General features: G+C 48.5%; 1 protein-coding gene across 3 annotated transcripts in view; it reads right to left on the bottom strand.

Moving 5' to 3' along the window:
- The window catches only part of SDK1 (sidekick cell adhesion molecule 1), a 667914-nt gene that overhangs the window by 46298 nt on the left and 604777 nt on the right, over positions 1–16839 (bottom strand). For all 3 annotated transcript variants that reach the window (XM_019542017.1, XM_019542016.1, XM_019542015.1), the window contains one exon: positions 14566–14667. In XM_019542017.1, the coding sequence (XP_019397562.1) occupies positions 14566–14667 (102 nt within the window). The remainder of the gene's footprint in view (positions 1–14565; positions 14668–16839) is intronic.

A 16839-nucleotide genomic window follows, 5' to 3' on the forward strand; every position in this document is an offset into this window, starting at 1 on the left:
GGGGAAACCCGCCACTTCTCCAACCCGGATCCCTGCGCAAAACTGCAAATTCAGGAAAAACGTTGTCCCAGAGTCATGTTGCTCTGGACCTGGACTTGAGGTTCCCATCCTGGGACTGTCCCACCCAATTAGGGATGGGTGGTCCCCCTAGAAAGCAGGGCAGGGCATAAGGACACAAGGAGCCCACCTTGATCAGCGAGCCTATGCAATGATCACAGAAAAGCAGCTGTGGGGGTTCCTACAGATATCAGAGCAGAGACAAGTTTTGAGGAGGTGGTTAGCTGAACACTGCTGGTGTGTAGTGAGCAAACCAAAAACAGCATGGCATCAGGACCTCTCATGGCTCTTTTTGATTTCAGAGGGGACTTCAGCAGGACACGGCTGCTCAGACCAGAGCAGTTCTGGACAAGTGGAGGAGGCTGAACAGCAGGCCTCAGAGAGCTGTTGGGTGAAAAAGTGTGTGTGTTTTGGGGGGGGAGGGTGCGCTTATGAATTTAGATGCCTTCAGGATTATGCAGTCTCTGAGCAGGGGCTTCTGAATAGCGCCTAACGAGTGCCTACGTCCCGCTCTAGGTGCGCAAGCCCTTCTTTGAATCTGGCCAGCAGAATGCAGAGGACCATCCCCACCAGATTCCAGCTGTTTTCAGGCAGGCGTATCTGACATCATCTGTCATTGTCCATCTAAGGTCAAAAATCAATGTGAGACGCATATATAATAGTATACACGTCCATACGCATATATGCATTAGCCATATCTAGATCGATCTGTCTTTCTACATGCATATGCATGATATTCTTGTATTCTCAAACTGTTCAATTAGCCCATCTCAACAGTGTGCTTATTCTCCCTTGCCTGGGAGTCAGATTTTGGCATTAGGAGCTGTTGTGCTGCTATGAGCTAAGCCAAGATCACATCACCCGGTGTCCTACAGTTAGGGATCTACTCAATTTGGGATCTTGCGAGTTTTGCTGAAACCACCAAAAGGCATTTTCTGCAATCACCACGGAAACTGGGGTTCCCCGCAATTTTGTGCAGAATCACCGGGGGGGGGGGGGGGGGTGGTTACTAAAAATAAAATGCTGGCTCCCCCGTGGGAGCAGCCCAGCCTTGCAGGCCATCGATAGGGAGAGGGAAGCCGGCAGCAAGAAGAGGAGGTGCCAGGATGGCAGCTGCCCTCTCTTCCTGCCACTGCTGATTGGCCAGGAGGGCAGCCTTTTGTGTGGCCCCACCCCTCTCAGCATCAAGGGGCAGGGCCGCAGGAAGGGCAGCTCTCTCTGCCAATCAGTGGTAAGAGGTGGGGTGCTGGGGCCCCTCAGCCAATCAGTGGCAGAAGGGGGGGGGGAGGGGGCAACCAGGAAAAGACCACAAAAATGACACCAGATGCCATGAGCGGCTTGTGATTTTTACTTTGCCTCCATGTGCTTTAAAGTAGATCTCTGCCTATAACAGAGAAGTCTCGGCACAAGGGGATGTATTGCTTTCTCCGGCAGTCTCTAAAAAGCCCCAACTGTCCATAGGAAAAGCTGACACAGCTGGGACTAGCTGGTTCTAGTGGGAAATAACATCATTCTCCAGCGGAGAAATCCAAATACTGATTCACATGATACAGCAAATCAGTAGAGGGGAAACTTCATGCCTTCGCTCATCTGTATGAACCCAAATGAGGATGATAAAGCATGGATATAGAGCACTTCTCTCATGCCCCCACAATGCTAAACATATACCTGGAAACCTGAAACTGGTAAAGGGCTGGCACGGCCATACTTCAAAGCAGATGGAGAGACAGACACTGGCCGGCATTTGAGCAGGAGGGAAAGAATGAACCCTGGGGACTGGGAACCTCCGGGAAGCTACCGTTTCTCCCGTAGCTTTGAGCTGATTCATGTATCCTGGCCTATGACCAAGGCAGCCCCACTTTGTATTCTCCACTGAATGCAGCATAAACAGATATATTTCTTTGCTATTCTAATGCATTTTTAAAAAGCCATATAAAGAATGAAAAAGCCTACCCTTGAGTAAAAGCAGCTCCAACAGAGAAACAAATGCAACAAACCTAACTTATTTTTTCGGTACTGGGAAGTATATCCAAAAATGCTTAGAGTTAACAAACACCCATGCTCTGGATTTGAGTGCAGAGAAAAAAAAAAGAGAGAGAGAAAAAGAGGTTATGGTCCTTGGTTTGTAATTGAAGCTTATATTAGACAACTTCACGTTACCGATGAAAAGGAACCAGGAAGGCCAGTTCCCACAAGCTCCAGATTCTGCAGGGTTATTGCCCCTTGCTACTTTTTCAATCCAACGGGGCACTAACACTGGAGTTTGTTTAAAGCATGATCAATTTACTAAAGCTCTTTACAAAACGAGGGGGGGAGTCAAGGAGATAAAACTCCCACCCTGGAGCTCTTTCCCTTCTTCAGCCCTTCCCTTTCATTTTCAGGCGGTGACATTGTCCCCCTGATCTTTTCCAGTGGCCGTCAGATCTTCCATCGAGTCCCATGTAATCGAGTATCTTTAGGGGCAGGTGTAACCCCAGGGAAGCAGAAAAATAACTCTGGCTACGTTATAATGCCCAGAGCCCATGCCTTTAGGCAGCGGAGATGTGCCCGTGCACAGGAACTGTAGCAGTCTCACAAATGTTCAGCGAGTAACAACGAATACACAGGCTTTGCCCTACAGGCTGAAACCTTCTCCCGGTTACATCCGTATACAGTGGTGTTAGCTCAGCTTAAGTCAGTGCAGCTAAACCAGTGTGAAACTTCTGTAACTGAGAGCAGGCTGCTCCACTCAGGGCAGCACTCAGATTTCAACCCCAAGGATATACTGAAAGCTGTTCAAGTATGCAGAAATATAGAGCATAAGACACTGCTTGGTGTTTAATGCTGTGAGAGCAGGCTGGCCTGATTCTCTTTTCACTTCCACCTGTATAAATTAGGAGCCACCCCTTGTGAACAGGTGTCTTTAAACAGTCTTTAAACACGTGGGGCAGACTCAGCCATCCCTACTTTTTGGCCTCTGGATTTATTAACCAAGACATTAACAATCAGCTACAAGCCTGCCCTATCCCCAGGATTGCTCCTGCTCAGCCCACATCCTGGCTCCTCTGTTTTGAGAGGACTACGCCCACAGCCGTACATCCGGAGCGGGGAATGAGTCACTCGAGTGAGTCTCCAGAAGTGGCTCGGTACGTGCTAGCAGTACTCACATCAGCTACCATACTGGAGAGGTTCATACAACTACCAGCCTGTTAAACTTTACTGAAGTCGGTAGTCTACTGGGTTATAATGAGGATGGATGCGAGTAGGAATAGGCCAAGAGACTTCACTCATGCTTATGGGCATGTAATATAGTTCCCCTCTCTGCGTCTGTTGGGGTGAGGCTGTGCTACCTCCATCAGGATGGTCCAGGCCTGTTTCGCACCATGGAAATGCAAGAGACATCATCCAAATTTAGGTTGTGTCATCCACACTCATCTCAACTTCTCCAGTACCGAGGTGCGTTATCTTGTAAGTCGATGCATAGATTTTCCCTGCTGAAGAATGTCCCTTTAAAAAAAATATCCTATCCAGCTGTTTTAACTCCACTACTAGCAGTTACAACACCCTACAACCTGCAGCAGGGAAGACAGGCAACCATCAGGACAGCAAGGAGTTAAGAGTGTAGAGACTCTCCTTGAAATATGATTTTTCCCCCATTTCTGTTACCATAATTACAGGCCTATGTTTGAAAAAAAAAATGCTGCTCTTGATCCTCACTCGTTTTATTTGACAGGAACTTATTTTGGCTCAAAGTGTCACGAGGGGGCGCTAAAATAGCTGCAATCTTGACATGCCTGCTTCTCTCTCCAATCAATGGGAAATGCAAAGATGCGCGTGCCATTAAATCACAGCAGATCTTGCATTTTAAAAGGATACCTTTCTGCTCTTTTCCCTTCATCTGCCCAAATGAAAGCTGCCCTCCTTCACCCTGTCGTCTCAGACGTACGTGTTACGGGTGCTAGTGCTACAGGGAAAAACTAACAAACCAAAGCGACTGTAGAGGTTTCAAATACAGTCTAAAACTGTACATTAAACACTAAAATGGACTGGTATAAAACAACTCCTGCCTGCTAAGGTCATAAGAAAATTTTAGAGTCTTCTTTCTCTCATTTCTCTCGCACCCTCAGTGGTCTATGTTGGGGGCATTCTCCTTTAGGCTAGGACTAAGAAGGCTGAAAAATTAAAAACCAGAGCTAGTACCTCTTCCTGCCAGGGCAGGATTATCCCCAAAGTACAGGCAGATGGAAAGGTCACTGGAGACCAAAAGAATGACAAGCCTTTCCCAGAAGGTTTCGTTAATGCTCATTCCCTGCTGACCTAGGAGTGAAAAGCCAAGTCGCTCTCAGACATGGAGCTACAAACAGAGAACTGGATTGGTGGCATTCATATATTTTTTCGCGTGCGTTTGAAAAACAGCGAGTGCTAAGACTTGTGCGGACTAAATAAATCCGTTAGTCAACAGTGCTCGGTGCTGTGCTGTTGCTTGTTCTCTGGCCCACCTATAAGCCTGGCATGTCTTGTGTCAATGGCAAGGAGACTAAATGTCTTCCAGGTTTTGGGACATAAACTTTTGGTTTGGATCTGATGTTTAATGTAGCAGACAATCTATCTACCGATACCCTGTCCTCATTTAAACCATAAGTACTATGTGGTCTGCAAGACAACTAGCTTATCCAGAGCGGGCCACCATCCTTGGGTGCCAACTTAGGGGATGCCAGTGTGGCCCCCTCCCACCAGGATGCAGAGCCCTATACAGACTGGCTATGGGAAGCCAGACAGGTGTGGCCAGGCAGGTACAGTGCCATGCCCTGCGATGCATCTGGGGGGGGGGGAATGGAGGTGGAAAGATGCCCCTTCCCCCTGGTGGGGGCTTTGCCATGGGAGGCTCAGCTTTGCCCCTGAGGGTGGCAGGGGAGTGAACAGGGCATCAGGAGGGAAGCCCACACCACTGCCTGTCCCTCAGCAGCAGCGGTCCAGTCCAGTGTTAAAGCAGCAGCAGTAGCAGGATAGGAGGAGAGCCTGGGCAAGTAAGACCCCTCTCCCTCCTCTCCTCTGGGCCCTACTTTCCAGTGGCCAGTATAATTCTTCCCCCCACCCCCTCCTCACTTCTCCTCTTGGCCCCCCACCCCACTGCCCCCACCCTGGGCACAGAAAAAGTTTGCAACGCCTCTGCTCCAAGAGAAACTCCTGCCCCACGGCACATGAAGCTGCGATTCACCTGGCCCCGCTGGCCAGTTAGAGGGGCTCTCACGCTTTCCATTAGGGTTGCAGCTGAATTAGTGCACGCACACACCCCCATCTTCGTATTTTAAAAACCACAGAAAGGGACGCCAGATTTGGGGCAGAGGCAGAATTTCTGCACTGTTCGAAGCGAATCTGGCACGTGGTCCCTAATTTGGGCTCCCTTAGGGTTCAGAAACTAATTTTGGACTGAGGAACTGCAGCGAGTCCATTGGGAGAGCCTGGAGGGAGCTGAGGGCTGACAAGGAGCGACTGAACTCCACATTTCTTGTATTTCTAATGGGTTTTTTTAGCTCTAACAGGCTTGCATTTAATTCACCAATATGGTCCTACAACCTTCATTTCACCCTAACCAAGAGCTTGCACAAATAGATGTTAGCTTTTCCCAGCCTGAACATTTGCACTGGCTGTGACCATGCTATTTCAGTATACTGCTAATTCGTAATTTCATAACAAAAATGAAACTTTATTTCACACTCCGAGTCCATAATAACTGACTGAGGATCTTCTCAGTTCAGTGCCTAATGGATATAGGATACTAAAATTGAAAAGCAAAACCAGCAGCATTTTCACGTACCTGAGTTCACAGCAGAGTCGGCACCAGAGGAACAATGAGACAGCAAAGCCACAGGGAGTTGAAGTACGCAAGAAAAATCTCACGGTGCCTTGCTCACATTTCCCGGGATGATTATATACAGGCAGAGGGGAAAAGGGGAAGGTTAAAGGAAACACAAGCTGACTTCAACTTCAACCCTCCAGCCAACAGTAGGCAAACTCGAACCTGCCCCAGCTTGAAGATGAGTTATGAGCTAGAAGTAGAGATGGTAGCCTCATTTCCCCAACCTTATCTATGCAGTTTGTGGCCCATTTTATTGTCACAGTGATTGCTCAGGTTTTTAAGGGAAAGTTAATTTCTGTGCTTTCAGTGGGAGAGCCCTGAGCATACACCGTTGCATACACCATACCAATCAATGCTCTGCTCTGTTGGGCACAGATGTGTCTACCACCGCATCACCTGTCCCTGCACTTAATTCCTAGCATGGCGATAAGACACTGCAGTGTAAATCCTGGCATCTGCTTGACCCGCACTCTCCCGCTCCTGCTTGCACTGATTAAAGAGCAACAGGGGGGAATTTTTGCAGACAAGTACTAGTGTAGGTTCAGTCTTTGTCTTTGGCTGGTCATTGCTGAAAGCCACTGGGAGGCTGTCAGGTTTGTTATCTAGGTGAGTGCTGCACAGCACATGCAGACCGATGGGACAGCCATACCTAAACAATGACAGGGAGAGGAAGGCAGACTCTCCTGATCAAAAATTGCCCGTCCATTAGCTTGGACACAAATGTCTTCCTTGCCTCCCCGCATGATAAAAAGACGCAATTAAGTCTGAGTTAAACAAGGACTGGCTGCGCTGTCTAAAGCACTGTGTTGTACCAAAGGCTGCTTATGACCAATATTAACAACTTAACGAGCTGTTAATGAGGCGCGCATTCTGCTTTGACTTGCAGCAGGAAAAACGCTGCAAATTATTTCAGTGAGCTTCTGGATTGCAGTCAGGGAATTTAAGATGTCAGATAAACCCATCAAACCCGTGTCTCAGTCTGGACATTATTTTTCAATGCATTCATTTATAATTTCTTTTCCTATGCGGCAGAATAACTCGCTCTGACAGCAGCGTGGCTCTTGCTCAGACTATGTTTCTTCCTGTCTTGACACTACTTTTCAGTCTCCAGGGGGCTGCAAGGACAGCTTTTTGACATGTTGACATTAGGACACTTCTTCAGGCTCACTCTGAAATGGTTACAGTCTGCCTTGCCAACGTATATGCTAAGCTGAAGTTTCCAGATTTGGTGGGTTTAATAAACTAAAATCTCTTTGCTGTCCTACAAATAGGCTGAGAACCTAAAATTACCCTTCACAGGATAGCTTGAGTCAGCGAAGGGAAAAGGAAAGAAAAATAAGTTTTGTCGTGACCGGTACCATTCAGATCCATAATTCACCAGCGCTGAAGCTCCAGCGGTGGTGAGCAAAGGGGAAAGTACTATTGTAGCTAAGGCTGGTGGTTTTTATCTACCGTGTCTCAACTCTACAGGGTTAGCGTGGACAGATGGACAAATTACACCGAGTTAAAGATGAGGAAAGACTTATCACGCGACACCTGCTCTGCAGTACTTGTTTCATGCGTCTGTTGTATCCTGCAGTAAGTGGAAGCCAACCCAGGGCAGTTTACCTTTGAATGAGAATAACTTCTAAATTACCACGGTTCACTTTATCACAGGGTACAGCAGCTACAAAAAACAGTTGGTACAAAGCAGCGTGGATGAGCTAAGCTCCCTGCCCTTCACTTGATTTTAATTTGTTCACTTCTCCACACACTCGGGTAACGAAGGCAAGCGCTATCTACTCAAGTATTACAGCCGGTGGAACTGCATTGACGGGTGTAGGCCTAATCTGAGGTTAGTGCACACAAAGCCGGAGTCACTTGTGCGCATGAGACCATGAAAGCTTAACTTCCACAGAAACCAGTTTTCCAGAACAGGGCTGGTACAAGGTAAAACCAGGCCAGTGCAATAGCTCATCACACACCCGGATGTGCTGTGCCATTGCAGCGTAGGAGAAATAATCCTACTGACTCCTTGCGGGGCAAAAGAATTTGAAATGAGTTACATATGTGAACGAAAACCCCAGCTCAGACCCCAAATGCCATTTCCCCCCATTTCCCTGTATTACTGTCTTTGTTGTTTTGCTCCCGTTTTGCTCCATCCACCAGCAAAAACGGCCTGGCACCCTTCGTCCTGCATGCAGGAACGCAGCCTGTTGAAAATACAAATGCAGCCTCTGAAACCTGCCGCGCTGCTAGAGTCCTCCACAAAGCCAAGGGGAACCCCGCGACTGGCAAACGAGGCACTCACGTGGAGGCTGACATCCTCTCCCTTCTCCCGGGGAAAGGAGCTGAGCCAATGACTGTAACTGTCCCCTGCTAGAGAAAAGCCCAGGTGTGCCACGGCAAAGTGCCAGCCTCACCGTCCTCTCTCAGGACTCTGCAGCCACTTCACATTTCGAGGGAAAAATCAATACAGCACACGTTCATGGAATCATAGACGATTAGAGTGGGAAGGGACCTCAGGAGCTCACGTCTAGTCCAACCCCCTGCTCAAAGCAGGACCAGCCCCAACAACATCACGCCAACCAGGGCTTTGTCAAGCTGGGCCTTAAAAACCTCGAAGGATGGAGATCTCACCACCGCTCTGGGTAGGTAACCTGTTCCAGTGCTTCACTCCACTCCTAGTGAGAAAGTTTTTCCTATATCCAACCTAAACTTCCCTTGCTGCAACTTGAGCCCATTGCTCCTTGTTCTGTCATCTGCCCCCACTGACATTCCCCACCTTCCTCTTCATGCGCACCTTTTCCTCTTAGTTCAGAGGCCATTTTTAAAACAAATTAAAGTCCCTCCCAAGCTGCAAAAGCTCAGTTCTTCTGTGTGCCAAGTGAGATCAGCCCCCTTCTGTTTAAAGCGTGGTTGGCACATGGTACAGGTGTCCCTTGATTTATGCGGGTTCTTTATATGCGAATGTGCTCTTATGCGATGAGCATATTTAGACCCATAATTCGTTATATGTAAAGTAAATTCGCTCTTATGCGACCAGCATAGCTGCCCCCCTGCCCAAGCGGGTAAGTCTGTGGGGGGAGGGGAAAGGGCCATGGCCCCACTCACCCCAGCCCTGGCTGCAGCAGCCCCAGGAGCGGTTGGTGCCAGCGGCCTGCAGCCGCTGGGCTGCACTGTGCTCCACCTTTCTCCCCCGCGCCTGGGCTCACCCCAGCTCCCGGGCTGCGCCATGCCATGGTGCAGGCAGCTGATGTTGGCTGCTCCCAGGGCTGCTCCAGCACAGGCAGGGGTGAGTGCGGAGAAGCGGAGCCCCAGATGGTGCAGGGCGCAGCACTCACCCCAGCCCCAGCTGACACCAGCTGCCTGCACCAGGGCACGGCACAGCCCAGGAGCAGAGGTGAGTGGGGACAGACGGGACACAGTGCAGCCCAGCAGCTGCAGGCAGCTGCAGCCGGGAATGGGGGCAGTGCCACTCTGTTCCCTCTGCTTTGCAGCCTTGTGCAGACCTGGGAGGGGCACCCCTCTCCACACCCCTTCCCTAGTCCCAGCCTCACTCCCTCCCTGCCATGGGAACCCATCCCTATTTGTTGCATTGTAAAGTGGGTTCGCTTTATGCAACTTCGATTTATGTGCCATTCTCCAGGAACGCATGTGCAGCATAAATTGTGGGAAACCTGTACTGGATGGTTTTATTAAGCTGTTTCCCAGAGCTTCAGCCTACCAGGGGGACCGATAAGCTGCACCCCAAGTTCCAGGCTCACGTCATCTAAAAGAGCCAAGGATCCTTCCCTCCCCCTCGCGCGATGGGGGTTTAAGAGTGAAAGCATCCGAGCTGCTCTCACAGCGCCGCTGCCAGCACTGCGTAATCCCTACCTGCATAGCCCTTCACAAAGATGCCACTCACGTGGCCCCACCGGACAGAAGCAAAACAGCTGAGAGGGCTAAAGGAGAGTGACTGAAGCTGCCAGCTTGGATGTGTTGAGGCCCTGTTTTTCTGCTGCAGGCCGCTACCAGGAAAATGCTGGGCCTATCTTTGCACAGGCTCATTTCAAGCATGTTTGGAGGGGAACAGGACTGTGCTTTTTCTGTAAGGAGCAAGGGGGGGCTGAAATGGGAGGGGAGAGAGATCGGGGGAGAGGAAATGATTCCAGAGACAAAGTTTGGGAGGATCTTTGATAGTAAGGGGCAGACGGCAGAGGAGGAAACCAGCCAGCGAGGAAGACCCCGGGCACTCAGGCCTTCCTCCAGCAGCAGCACCAGAATCACAGGGGAGTTACAATAATGCAGACAGCACCGGGCAAGAAGCACTTTGAGGGGATCAGCTCACGACAGCAAGCCAGGAGTCTAGCTTTTGATATCCGCCTCCCACAGTGCAGCTCCCTGCTCCTCCTTCCTCCCCGCTGCCTGGACACTGACCCCCACATCCCACGGTCCCCCCAGCACCCAAGTCAGGCTCGTCTATTCATGTCCTGAGCACTCCTAAACTGGTTTCTACTCTTTGCCTGCCTGTAACAGCCTGGAGACACCCCAGAAGGCCTGGAGTGCTTCTCCTGCTATAATTGACAGGCACACAGCCTTCTGGGGGGGATTATCAGCGTTTCAGGTGCAGGTGGGCAGGCAGCTGTTGAAAAATAAACAGGTTCGGGAGCTCTAGGGACATTCCTGGTACTGCAGGCAGGGAGGGAGAGGAATATAATTACAGCTAGCAGCAGGAGAAGGTATTTGCTTTGGCTTCTTTAAGCTGTGCACTGTGGGGCAAATTCAAGCTGGAGGAGGAGAGACAACTGTCCCTGTCCCCCGCCACTCCCCTCTCTGCTCCAACCTGCAGCTTCCACTTTGTCACATGAAAGGCAGGGAGAAAGGAAACTGAGTTTTCCAAAAGTGGATGCTAGCAGCCAAGGTAGCGTTTCAAGCCAGAGAAGGGGATCTACGTCTCCCAGTACTTCACTGCTTCCTTTCCCTTCCCCACCTGAGCCTGCTGTCAAAGCTCATTATCAAAAAAAATTAAAAGGCGGGTGGGGGAAACGCACAGCTTCAGCTCCCGTGAAGCATGAAGGTCATCGATGTCACCATCAGTTATCGTGACATGCGTCACTCTCCCCGTCTTCTTCACGGGAGTGGATTTATCACCTGTTTCAAGGGAGGTAGTGCTGTGTATTTTACCCTCCCCATTACCGCCTCCCTGCCTCCAGACATCTCCCATTGCAGCTGCTGGGGAGAGGGAAGAATTCAGTCATAGTTCATCCCAAGCAGCCCTGCTGGCGGAGGGGGAAGCACTGGCGCGTGGGTGCTCATTAGCACAGGATTTGTACTGCTGCCTTCTGTTTTATTCACTTCCCTAAGTTAGGGGAAGTGCGACTTCCCCAGACCTGCCATTTCTATTTAATTATCACGCAGGTGCTGGCAACCTCTTGAACTCCAGAGCCCACCTTGCAATCAGATAATGGCACTGACCTGGTACAGTACCGCTCTTCCTGCACCACCCACTCGAAAAGAGGCTTCATTTTATTCATGCAGAACAACACCTTTGGTAGCAGCTGCATTTAGGGCCAGGATTAATATCAGTACCTAGGCACTCGCTGAACAGGCACTGGCTTTCCAATCAAGGCTGGCGCCTTGACAGCTGAACTGTTAAATGAATTAACAAGGCGAGAAGGGGGCTTGCCGAAGGGGCTGCGACTCCCCTCCTAATTTTGGTAAGTAGTGGCTTTCAATTTTTCTGTCATTTGTCAGGAGCCTCACACAGCTCACTAATGAGCAGGGCAGAGCTGCAGCCGGATGAGAAAGGCACCGTCAGAAGCATCTCCTACTCCAGCAGAGAGAGGGGCTCGCTTGGAGGGACCCCGGCTCAATTTTGCTCACGTGGAAAAGGCTGGCCAGCTCTCCTGGCAAAGGCAGGGCTCCGTTTAGCACATGCCACAGAAAGAGGGCCCAAAGCTGATGCATGAGTAACCTCCACCTGGGCGAGTCTTGCACATGTTGGGCCAGAAGCCTGTAAGAGATGCTGCGACTTTCTGCCTAAAGCAAGAAAGGCCTTGCTTCGCCTGCTTGATATTCCCTCAGGAAAAGCCCACTTGTATCTCCCTCGCCGTTTCACTGCTCACATCAGGAGACAGTGTCACCAATTCCCCGTCGAGTCGGCTGTCCCCATCAGGCCGTTCTCACGGGCATACTCATCCTCTTTCCTGGCCGGAGCTACAAAATGAGACCCAAAAGGGCTCATCTTGGAGAGGAAAAACATGGTGATAGGTAAGTTGGAGATGGTGATGTGGGACTTGGGTCAGACATCAACTCCCTCTTACCGGAGATGTTTTCACTGGGTTGTTTGATTCGACCCGGGGCAACTGAGAGATCGCAGTCTTATTAGTGTATTTTTAACAGATTATCAAGGGAGCCCTGAGTGCCAATTGGAAGAATTCAAACTAACAGCAGAGACAGAAAGGAGGGCAGATCTACAGACGTCCCTCCTTGGGTGCAGCCAGCTACTTCTACCAGATGTAGAAACAAGGGATCAAAATCAGACTCTCTGAACTGCACATTGACCATGATTATTTTAGCACTGGCTGTGCTCTGTGCTGCACAAGACAAAAAGATCACAACCCTTGCCTGAAGTGCTTAAAATATAATATTTCCATCACACTACTTTACCGGTAAGAGATTCCTCCCCGCAAATAAATGTGCTGTATTATCTCCCTTTCCTAAACAGAAAAGAAGCATTTCACTCATCACAGAATTGCCGAGACCCTCAAGGATGGAACGCAACCACCTTTTAACAGCATCCATCCAACGGCTATATACGATTCCCAGATATAATGCCCATCTCGTTTGGTCTGTGTGTGTGCACACCGTACAAGTGCAGTTACGTTCAATTATATCCCTGGATAACTGAGTCCCCACCCCCCGCTGTTTCTCACACTCACTTTCTGTTGTTCAGTAGTTTTGACTTGGGTCCCTACAGTCAAAATGGAACAAAGTCCCATCTCTTCCACCTTACCAGTATTTCAAAACTGCTCCTATCCACTTCCCTGCATCGCTCTTAAAATGCAATGATTGAAATCAGACACAGTTTTGGGCTGTGGCCTAACCAGCACTGAGCCAAGTGATACTGTCACCCCTGCGTCTCACAGAACGCACTGCATGCAGATGTCACAGTATATTCCTGGGCTCTCCGTCCTCCGTCTCTCTGCCACTTGGTTGAATTCCTGTGATCAATATTTGGGTTGAAGGAGATGAAGACATAATGCAGCAGCTTCCCTTTGTTTCCCCGGCTTACTTTTTGAATTGGTGTGTGTGTAAGTGTCTCTGCTGGCTGCAGTGCTGTGATGAGCTCTTTAGTTCTGCAAAGAAAACTCATTCTGAAGCCAAACATACTTGGCTCCACTTGGAGCTTCCTTCGCCATCTTTGCAAGAAGCTGGAGTCCTAACAAAATACTAACAGCTCAATAAGTATCCCTAACTGCACCCACAATGCAGGCCTGCTCCCCTGATTCATTTATGAAGCTTTTCTTCAAATACTGAACGCTCCAGCAAGCCTTGAAATAGGTTATGCACAGTTAATAACTTGTTTGTCTTAGTTCAGAAAAATCTAGTCTTTTAATGAAGTCGTAATAAAAACAATTAACTCAGGATTTTGAAATCAACCCTTCAAGACTTAGATTAAAGATAAAAGAACAAAAGTGAAACCAGATTGCTTCAAAGCAGCTGACTGAACAACATGCTGAGAGCCGACGTGTGTCTGGGTAACCACTGTGTATGAAGTCCTGATAGGAAAGCTTGCTATTGGGATTGGTATTAAAGCTCACAGCGACTCCGGTGCAAGCCTATCAGTTGGAGCCTTTATAAAGGTGAACTACGGCATTGGCTCAAGTCCCGCTTTCTTCCAGGCAGTGTTACGGCGGGGGACAGTGTCAGCACTGGGTTAGTACCGTCTCCTGTCTCGCATGAAGCACTGAAGTGTTTGATTATGCACACTCTGCCCGTGTACTCTAGGTTTTAAGTCTGTTAGGGCAGGGATCTTAAATTGATCAAAAAGTTGCATTTTGTAAAACACATAGAGCCTGGATGCTCTAGATACCTAACAGGTAATATAGAGATGTAGAGCCACACGCGGAGATCTACTGCTGGGGAGGCTTTTCATCCTGGTCACGTTGAAGACAGAGGTAAAGAGTTCTCATTTTCCCAAGGGAGGCAGTGAACTGCAGAGCTACGGCGAACTGGAAGACACTTCCCTCCGTGGATCCAGTAGATGCCAATGTACGTAGAGGTTTGTGGCACATGTGCATAGGATGATGCTCCTCACAGGGGGGCCATAAAATAAAAGAACCTGCTTCCTGGGTCACCCTTGCCTTCTGGTTTCTCTTCTTTTCCCTTCTAGTTTTCTTATGCTCCACTTTTTACTTCTTTACCTTGAGTCAACTCTTTCCTCAAGCTAATCTCATTTGTTTGGAACTGCTAAAAATATTCTCTCCCTCCTCCCCCAGCTCTTTCTTCCACACGCATTTGCGTTCCTCATTCTGGGCTTTGCAGATGTATCAGCTTTCCAACAGCAAATGACTGTTAGTCCCACCGTGTCTCTGAAGGAGGCACTGTGGAAAATTGTGTGGGGATCCTGGCTATGGGAGCATCTTTCCGAGACTCCAGGGTCTCTCTCAACCCCTAAAGCAATTCATTTTCCAGTCACTTACCAGCTTCGCCGACAAACACTTCCACAGGTGTGCTGGTAGGGCTCTCCCCGATGATATTATAGGCTGTCATTAAAACTTCATATCTCTTGTACTTCTTCAAATCTGGAAATGTAAATTATTACATCAAAAAACTGACACTTCTAACATCCCACTTAATACTCCCTTATCCCTTTATAGCCACATTTCTCGCTCACTCAATATAGCGAGAGAATATTGGAAACAAGTTACTGAAATGTGAGAGTCTCTTACTTGGCTCTGTTTAGCTCGTCTTTTCTAATTCACACATCGCCACAGTAATGACATGTAATAACTTTCATAATTATGACAAGACCTCAGTCTATCCCCCCCACCCCCAGATCTCCTACTGCTTTCTCAAGAGTGTGGACTGACACGGCAAACCCTGGTGTAATTACACGGGGTTTTGTAGACCAATGCAAGTAGCACTGGAGTCAGAAATGAATACAGATCACTTGTCCTAAGGCAAGGGCTTTGTCATTAGGTGCAAGACAATAGTAACTAATAAATACCCTGCTCGTGTTTATCAAATGGCTATGCTGGGATGGCAGCACACAGTCAAAACCTAGACTGGTATTATTTATATTAGTAGACCTTTGCCCCTAATTCCTTTTAACTGGGTGAAGTTATCCCAGTTCAGATTTGCTTACTTGCCTATTACTTTCTTACACTCACGTTGTGCTGAGCTCACCGGTATAAAACGTTACTCAGACTTGTAAAGAAGTAAGGCCGGAAGGGACCTCCAGAGGTCATCGAGTTCAACTCCCAGGCTGAGGCAGCATCCTCCCTAGCTAAACCATCCTGTACCTACAGAAGATGGCAAAAAAGGCAACCCCCTTCCCCCCCATAGCCCATATCAGTCTGACCCCAAATATAGCGATTGCTCTGACCCTAAGGCGGTTTCATCTGTCCACAGGCTAAAAGGGATAATTCTCAGTCATTGACTAGAAAGAGCAAAATGCCTGAGCTGTGCCTAAGGGCGGGCCTGTTCAAAAAGAAGATCCTACTCTAAAAGGTCAAGATCCAGACTCTTATTTCTTTCTGCTTATGGGAAATATCATAGCTGTAGGCCTTTCCCCAGCCACAGAGTCCTGTCTATTCAGGGAATAGTTAGCAACAGCACTGTTGCAACTGAAATGCGGTACAGATGGAGGCTGACGGAGGGGAGTCTGTAGTCCCATTCAAAGGGCTGCGCAGCCATTTTTCTCGAAGTGATTACAATTTCGACATTGATCACAGATTCCAAGGGGGATTTGAAACCTCTTGTACTCCATTTGGCCACCAGGCTCCCAATTTCTTTGCTGACATGCAGGGACTACTCTGACAGATGGGGGAAGAAGAGTGAGAGCAAGGAGAGAAAAAGCAGGCAAAAATCTAGGGCACTAAGGTAATTACTAAATCAATTAAAAAGAGGGTGGAGTAGAATCATGTAACGGTCCCAGAAGACTGCAGCTGCCCACAGGTTCCAGGACTTCTGTCTTAAAATGAAGTCACCGAGTCTAAAAGAAATATGGATCACTGAAAGGATCCAAGAACAAAAATACTTTGGAAGACAGGACGATTATATTAAAAAATGGTCCTTAAAATAGCATTGTTTATTCATGTGTGCGTGGATTAGGGACGTCTCTGGATTCCTTCCTCTGCCAGTACCTTTCCCTGCTACCTGTGAATCACACTGCACCTTAGCTCTGTGGATCACATCAGTCTGGGGCAAGTTCAGTGAATCTGATCCTTCTCATTTCAGCTCCACAGCAGTCTTTTGCCCATATATCTGAGTCAGATTCCAGCATCACTCACTGGTTTCAGATACCCACTAGATGATATTTGATACATGATCGAGGCTTTGCCAGCCTACAAATGAAACACTGATATACTGTAGAGGAAAGAGCCATCCTGTCTGGAGTTATGGCGCTTGTCAACTCAGACAGAGAAACTTTTATTGCTGCTGCTACAAGTTAGGGGTTTGGTGCTAATATGGAAGGAAACAAAACATATGTGAGTTCATGCATGCAAGCGCATGTGGGATCAGGGCTTCATTTCTTTACCCCATGACAATCTGTAACTCAGAAGCCTGGAGCAAAACCTGCCTAGTGAACCGCTGTCCCCATGAAGCAACTTGCCTTTTAACTCTGTCGAACACTGTTTTATTCATTTCCAATTGAAAACATCTCTGAGCTGCATACAAATTCTTTGGGTCCTTTCTAAACTGGCCTTGTAACTTGCAGAATGCCTGAGTGCCCCAATGCTTGAATCAAAGGA

Source organism: Crocodylus porosus, unplaced genomic scaffold (genome assembly GCF_001723895.1).
Source record: "Crocodylus porosus isolate Cpor-Errol unplaced genomic scaffold, CroPor_comp1, whole genome shotgun sequence".
In the NCBI taxonomy this organism is placed as follows: domain Eukaryota; kingdom Metazoa; phylum Chordata; order Crocodylia; family Crocodylidae; genus Crocodylus; species Crocodylus porosus.